At 33.7% G+C, this 8,370-nt stretch overlaps 1 protein-coding gene across 1 annotated transcript; it reads right to left on the reverse strand.

Annotated features, from left to right (window-relative positions):
• Positions 1 to 384: 384 nt before the first annotated feature.
• Positions 385 to 2,071, reverse strand: LOC126725702 (protein LURP-one-related 12). Its single transcript, XM_050430540.1, has 2 exons — positions 1,616 to 2,071; positions 385 to 1,015 (listed from the first exon to the last, which is right to left on the reverse strand). Exons 1-2 carry the CDS (start codon positions 1,838 to 1,840, stop codon positions 623 to 625), a joined length of 618 nt encoding a protein of 205 aa, XP_050286497.1. The 5' UTR covers positions 1,841 to 2,071; the 3' UTR covers positions 385 to 622.
• Positions 2,072 to 8,370: the final 6,299 nt, after the last annotated feature.

Genomic DNA, 8,370 nt, shown 5'->3' on the forward strand with positions numbered 1-8,370 from the left:
ATTGGTTAAGAGATTATAAATGATCACGTCAACAGTCCTCTTAATAGACCTAATAATTTTTCTATATGTTCAAGTAAATAACACTCTTATCGCTATAAATGCTAAGAATAAGTTCTTTTTAATAAGTACGTATTTAAAAAAAAAAATCATGTCCTTTCAAACTATTACTTTAAATAATGAAATACTATTTCATTAGGGATGTACCAATTTGAAAGATATGGATTTTTTTTTTCTTTTTTCAAGTTTCATTTCTTAAAATGTCTAGTTGGAGAAAGTACCATTTGGTACAAACTCAAGAAAGTTGAGTATAATTTACCCATAAAATAATTTATAGAAGGAAAACAAAACAAAAAAAGAAGGGGAACAAGAGTTCAGACTGTTCAGTTTCCAAAATCAAGCAGCCATTGGGAAGTGCTAAAAACTAGCCCAAATGGTATAATTTGATTTGATCTCTTTTTAAATTAGCAACATGTAAATAAAATAGCAACAGAGATCTAGAACCAAGACAAAGAGTTCCCTATCAACAGACAAAGAGTTCCCTATCATTATAATACCACTAGTCTACTAGTACTTAAAAAAAAAAAAAAAAAAAAAAAAAAAAAAAAAAAAAAAAAAACTAGTATTAATCCTCTGTGATGGGTTCCACTTGTGCTCCCTCAGTAATAGTCTCATCACCATTGATCTGATCAAGTACAAGCACCAAACCCATAGCAAAAGCTCCATCAAAACCAGGTTTTAGGCATATAGAGAAAACGTCTTTCCCAAGCACCACATTGGTGGAAGCATCAACTTTGCGTTTAATCTCAGCCACTGATTCTTTCCCAGCGTTGAAGATTGTGCAACACCGTTGTGCAAAGCTTCCTTCGATCTGGTACTCCTCTCCTGGATTGTTGTACACCTCCACGCTCACGCTTGACCGTCCGATTATCGATGATCTCCTCACGCTGAAGAACGGTTTTTGGCCGTCTGATCTTTCACCCTTGAACCCTTCCCATCGTTGATGCAGACTCGGCCTCTGTGAAAACCATAAAAAAGTGGTTTGAGTTAACTCAGCTTGTTGACTCGGTTTATCATTCAACAAATTGTATTAGTGAAGAATATCCTCTCTGTTTTTTTTTTTTTTTTTAAACAAAATTAATTTATTTCATATCTGAAAAATAAGGTGCCAAAATTAATAATACCAATTAATGGGCATTGACAAATTTAATTATGAACCATTTTTAACAATAATGATGATCTTAATGGACGAGTTGACTCGGCATGAGTAATAAATCTTTGAGTCAACTCAGATCAAATCGGTACCCATTAAAAGATATGAAAAAATAGAGACAACCCATTTAGTTTCATTTCATGTTTGTACATCTTCTAAACAGAATTCAGCAAAATAGTGGATTGGATCCACGACTCGCCGAGTTGACTCAGAATTTTGAAGGTTAATGAACAAACCCTTTTCCTGGAAATTCAATTTCTCCCTCAAATTCCTAACATATTTGTTAAAAACGTAAGCCCAAACTAGACTCAGTGAGTCAACTCGTCCCCCCCCCCCCCCCCCCACCCCCCCACAAAAAAAAAAAAAAAAAAAAAAAAACTGTGAAAAGCTGGAGCGAGTCCATACCTTTCGGCGAACAGTGAGGAGGCACTTTCCATGAGCGTCCATGAGAACGATCTCACCTTTGTCACGAGTATCAGGACCGTACGAGTCGACTCGGAAGACCAACTGACCCTTGCAGTCATACACACTGTAACCATCGTTGGCAAAGAAAAGAGAGGTCTTTAGAACGGTGAGAAGGGTCTCTTGTTTATACACATACCCACCTTCACCAATTATGGTTTCCTTCATTGTTTTGTGTTGGGATTCGATTGTACAAGACTTTGATGCAAATTAATGCAACTGTCTCTTAGTTTTGAGGCTGAAAGGTTAGCGTTTGCTTTGTGTATATGGGAGAGCGTTGAAGAAATGCAAACGTTGGAGGAAGATATATATTGTTGGACAAAGCCAGAGAAAGAGAGAGAGGTAACAGTAACACGGCGAGAACTCGGAGCTCAGTCTTTTTGACATGTGGGAATATGGCATTGCTTTAAAAGTTAAAACTTTTTGTTTTTTGTTTTTTTTTATTTAGCTATAAATATGATAATTTTTTTTTTTTTTTTGAAACATGATAATATCTTATATATATAATAAAAAAAATGATAATATCTTCTCAGGAATGGACCGACTGGACAGTGGACACTCTTTCTCTCTCTTATTAAGGGTCATGAGTCATGACTTTTCACATCCCCTTGTTGTTTTGGACCACCCCCAAAGAATATGGAGGTAGACTGGTGGTGGTACTAGTGTACTAGGCTCTATGATGAACCTGATTACCTAAGGTTGAGGCCAGGTGTAACTCGAATACGAATGACTCGGTTGCTTTTGGCTTGTAAATTAATTTAATGGTATCTTGTACGAATTAGATTTAGAACTTCGAGGAAGGGGAACTTTTACTCTCCTTTTTTTAGTAAAGACTTGAAAGGATTGTAAGAGCATTAGCATTGGAAAATGTTAATGCTATTCTATTTTACAATTCTAAAAATCACTTTATCATTTATACTATCTTATTTTACAATACCTCCACATCTCAAAACTCTATTTCTATTAAAATATTATTTTTTAATATTTTTTTATTATTTCTTTATAACTGTCATTTTTTTTCGGACTCATTTCGTAGGCTTTCCAACAATCTTTTTTTTTACTCTCCTTCTCCCTCAATAGCAACACACAAGCCATCAACAACCACAGCCACCGCACCAAAAACCCAAGCCACCGATCAACTCAAGCCACCGATCAACCCATCAACAACCACAGCCACGACACCAAAAACCCGTCAGCACCTCAACCCATCAACAACCACTGCCGTGCAACCCATCAACAACCACAGCCACGGCACCTCAACCCATCAGTACCTCAACCCATCAACAACCACAACCACAACCACAACCACAGCCACCGCACCAAAAAACCAAGCCACCAATCAACTCAAGCCACCAATCAACCCATCAACAACTACTGCCACCGCACCTCAACCCATCGGCACCTCAACCCATCAACAACCACAGCCACGGCACCTCAACCCATCAACAACCACAGCCACGGCACCTCAACCCATCAACAACCACAACCACAGCCACGGCACCAAAAACCCAAGCCACCGATCAACTCAAGCCACCGATCCACGACACCAAAAACCCAAGCCACCGATCCAAGGCACCAAAAACCTAAGCCACTGATCAACCCATCAGCACCTCAACCCATCAACAACCACAGCCACGGCACCTCAACCCATCGGCACCTCAACCCATCAACAACCACAACCACAGCCACGGCACCAAAAACCCATTAGCCCATGCCGCCGATTTGAAACCCATCGGAGCATACCCATTAAAAAAAATCATCACCGGTCACAGCAAAAAAAAAAAAAAAAAAAAAAAAAACCACCACAGCACCTCAACCCATCAACAGCCACAGAACCGCCGGATTGCAACCCACCGGAAAAACTAAGCCACTGTGATGTGTTATGTGTGATGTATTTTGGGAGGAAAATGGAGTTTGGGTCTGAAGAGAGGAGAGAGCAAATGGAGAAAGAGAGATGTGATGTGTGATGTCTGTTGGGAAGAAAATGGAGTTTGGGTGTCTGAAGAAAGGAGAGTGCAGATGGAGAAAGAGAGAAGGAAGAGAGGATAACTGAATAATGAGAGAGAGGAGAGATATTTCGGGGGAAAAGAGGGAATAAAAAAGTATTTTATTTTTAGAATACTTGCTACAGTACAATTCTATAGATAGAATTGTACTGTAGCACTATTGCAAAAAAATTTGCAATAGTTGAGTTTAGCATTGTCTGATGCAAAGGATTTTTAAGCCTAAAATGTCAAATTGGTCTTAGATATAGCATTAGCATTTTCCAATGCTAATGCTCTAAGTTTTCATTTTCAAATTCAGAAAATTAGAGATGGAGACATTGCAATTGTGTAGAAAGATGTTTTTGAGAAAATGATTAAGTTCTACAACCCTCAATAATACTAGCTTAGGATTTGTTTGAAATCCGTTTATATTGTTGAAATTTAAAAATTTTTCACTGAATTTTAAAAATTTTTCACTGAAAATACTGTAAATAAAAGTAAAAATTAACTGAAATAGTATAGTGAAATTTATGAATAGTAACAAAAAATATAGTAAGACTTATAAATAATAGCAAAAACAAGTTAAATAGTAAAATAAGTTAGCAAAAATAATTTTTACCAAATGGACACTTAGTGATCATCCTTCCATTCATGTGTAATAATTAGATTCTAGTTACAAACCTAGTCATAGAGATTAAAAAGAAAAAGCATTTCTTTGTGGGTTCCAGTTAGCTCAACTGGTAAAGTCTCTGATGGTTGTATAAGAGATCTGGGGTTCAATCCCCGTCTACACCAAAAAACTGATTGGTGTCTTGGTCTGATAATAAAGAGTTATTATCAGGAGCGGACGCCATAAGTTAAAACTCTCTCAAAAAAAAAAAGATTAAAAAGAAAAAAATTCATCTCCTTCACATTTTTTATCATTGCCATTAATTCCACAACTACCATCATCCATTCCCCAACTCTGATGCCAACAATGATGGGTCGACTCCTTTAATTCTCAATTTCACATAACTCTTTGTGTCATTTCCTTTTTTATTTTTATTTTTTATTTTTTATTTATTTATTTTTTTTGTAATTAAGAACTTTGATGGTATTTGAGTCCAATCAAATATGAGTTATTCTTCCCATAACAAAAGAATAGAGTATGAGTTATTCTTTACCCTGTTTGGAAAGGAAATGCAGCCAAATAGGGCCTTAAGGCTTTGTTTGGATGGAGGAGTGGAAAAATGGGAGGATGGAAAATTGTGGAAGGATGAAAAAGTGGGAGGATGGAAAACTCTTTTGTTTGGTTGGAGAGAAAAATGAAAGGATGAAAAATGTAATTTATATAAATTGACTATTATACCCTTGTTACATAATATGTAAGAAATATATTTATTTATACTCATTAAATAATATAAAATTTACCATATCATATATATAAATTTATATTTATATTTTTATTATTATAATGTAAAAATTACATTATAATCTTTTTTTTTTCATGTTGAAAAAAAAAAAAAAAAAAAAACAACAACAACAACAACAGAGGAGAACCTGGACTTCTCTGGATGGTGTGCTAAATGAGAAGATGAGAAGGGTATGAATGAGGGTAGGTGGGCAAAAGTCTTCAGCTGGGTAGGTGGAGGGTATGAATGAGGTTACGTGGATGGGTATTACGGTAAAATAACAATGAGGGAGTTTTCCCTCATTGATTTTCCTCCCGATTTGGGAGGAAAGTTTTTGTGGGCTCGGGAGAGAAAAGTTTCTCCCGGATTTTCCACTCTGATTTTCTCCCCATTACCAAACAGTGGAAAACTAAGTTTTCCACCCTATTTTCCCTCTTATATTTTCCATCCTCCCTATATTTCACCCATCCAAACACAGCTTAAGAGATCCATTCAAGTAGATTTTTTCATTTTCCTTTTATGCTTATTATTGTTTTTCCATTTTTGAATAGAATAGTAATTCGAACCTCATATCTAATCCAATTGGTTGGAATTTATATAATAAATGTCTTAATTCTTTTTGTTAGATAAAAAAAATTGGAAAGTGAAGGATGACAAAGGACCACCATAACTATTAGTACTGGAGTTGGAGTTGGAGTTGGAGATGGTGGTGGAGCCAGTAGCACTGACGAAAAGGTGAAGGGAATTGTTATATATAATGGCTGAGTTGGAGACTAGATAGCTGGATCTATTTTAATAAATTATATTACATGAAACAATATTATTAAATGGGAGGTCCATTGAGAATCCAACTTAATTGTGAGTTTATTGAGATATTATCATGTGTGGTAGAATCTATTAAATTTTTAGTAAAAAGCTAATGTGACAATTTATTTTTGATTGATGTAAAATATGAGTTTTACACCTCATCATTACCGAATTCAGACTTATATGACAACACAAAATCGAATTCAGACTTATATGACAACACAAAATGCTTAAGGATTTTTGAAAACCCTTTTTAGTCACAAGGCGAACGAGTTAGAATTATAGGGAAAAATTATGCTTTGGTCTTCCAAGTGGTGCCCATGTCGGTGTGCTTTTGTACAACCCAAAATACATGATAACTAAATAAATGTAATCTTATTATTGACAGTAGACGATTGTCGTTGGCCGGGAATCCTTCTCACTTTTTGGTTAATGAAAAGAACAAAAAGGAGGGGAAAAAAAAGTTTTGGTCATGAATATTGAATTCTCCCTAAACAAAAACATGACACAAAAAAGAGTAAACAAATTGCGTCTCCAATTATTGTGAATCAAAATATTGAAGCATATATGTTAGTGACTTAGTATTCAAAAGAACATTCCATTGAAAAAAATAAATAAAAATATGAAAGAAAAGAAGAATGAATAGAGAATCAATGTTGTTAATTTTGTTCTATATATTAACGGTTTTGACCTGTCTATTAAAATGAAATATTTCAATATATAATTTTCATCACATAATTTTATACCATATCGAATTATCAATTTTAAAACTAGCTAATACAAGTTCTTAAAATCACAATTGCATAACACCTATAAAATAAATTAGAAAGGAGATTTATAATATCTTATTAAATAAAAGGGGCACATTAATATAGAATGAATCAATAGGACCGAATTCAAAAATTAAATAAAGAAAAAATTATAATGAATTAGCTCAAATTGCTCAAATTTCTCACGGTAATAACATTAAATTGAAAAAAAAAAAATTTAAATTTATTATTTTAAGAAGTACATAAAAAAAAAAAAAAATAGACCAAGAAAAAAATGTTAATTTTTTATTCACGTACTCAAATCACCCTATTGCCCGAATTTTAAAATGAGGCGAAATTTAGGTGATGTGGAACACGTGGATGAAATGAAATCGAGAACTTTAAAAGAAAATTTGGTTATTATGTGTAGAATATTTAATTATCTTTAAATAAAAACATGGTATAACAAGAGACAATTAATTTTGACATAAATTATTGTAGCATGTGTTAGTGACTTAGACATTTATTAGGGCTTGTTTAAATAAAACAGTTTAAAATCTCACTTTTTTACAATTTAGTTTCTTAAAACTCTACTTTCTTCTATGTACAATTTAAAATTAGTTATATCAAACAGGTAATTAGTGTTAGTATTTGTCTTCATTAAACATAATTCCACACTAAATTAATTATTCATATCCTCAGTTCCACACCTCTTTGTTTCAAATTACGGAATCAAATAACTCACCTTCCAAGTAACTTGAACAACCAAGGTTACATATGCCACTATAAATTATATTTCCCATATTATAAGTAAAGATTCATAGATTATGATGAGCTTTTGGGAAAATATGACTTCTTACAAAAGAAAATGAGAGAGAAGAAATGAAAGATCTTAATATAAAAAATTAAGTGGTTCCAATTAATCCACAACCATTAAAGTCTTCTGTCACGAATAAAAGATCTTATAAAAAATATACGCCTTTACCTGATTAACCTGATTATAACTACAAAAGAGAAATCAGCATAGAGCTGATAATATTGTAAATTTAGATCATATTGTAATTGTATTGACGTTAAATAAAAAGAAAAAAAAAGAGGAATAATAGAAAAAACAACATATATATCTACCCACAAGAAATTCTTATATTTTAAATCATGAGCTATCGTATAGATCAAACAACCTACAAACTTTGGTATTGTTCTATTCTCTTTGTCATCCTTAAACTAAGTATATATCTTCTTAATTTTCCCGTTGAGCTTATATAGCTCTTACAAATAGAACAATACCAAAGTACCACTTACAGGGTACAAAAAGAAAAAGAAAAAGAAAAAAGGATGAACTAACTTGTAGATGGTGACTGATACATAATTATAATGTAAAATACGTCGAAGATTAAGATTCCATTTATTTGCAAAAAGAGCAAGGAAATGTGACAAAGCAACGAGTTATACTATACCGAGTCAACTCGGTAGCGTATACTGTGCCCTAGCTACTAAGCTGAAAGAGGCAATAATTCTGAAAGTGCTTATGGAACATGGTCCCAGGCTTTCACCAACGCTAAACGTCACCATCTGTGAAATGCAACTAATATTCAAATGCGTAGAAAATAATGGAATGTGAATAAATGCAAATAGTATAAAGTCAAAACCACCGGCACACAATGTTTAGGTCTTCCTTTTAGCAACCCAAAAAGTGGGGCAGTAAGTTCGATGATCAGTTGAGCTGTTAATTGAGGACTTTTTGATCATCTTGAAATGTTTGCCTC

Source organism: Quercus robur, chromosome 5 (assembly GCF_932294415.1).
Source record: "Quercus robur chromosome 5, dhQueRobu3.1, whole genome shotgun sequence".
NCBI classification, from domain to species: domain Eukaryota; kingdom Viridiplantae; phylum Streptophyta; class Magnoliopsida; order Fagales; family Fagaceae; genus Quercus; species Quercus robur.

Excerpts from the sequence above, each read along its gene's own strand:
- LOC126725702 (XM_050430540.1), bottom strand. The coding sequence starts at position 1,840 with ATGAAGGAAACCATAATTGGTGAAGGTGGGTATGTGTATAAACAAGAG. Across the intron at positions 1,016-1,615 it reads TCCTCACTGTTCGCCGAAAG|AGGCCGAGTCTGCATCAACG; the intron begins GTATGGACTCGC and ends TGGTTTTCACAG.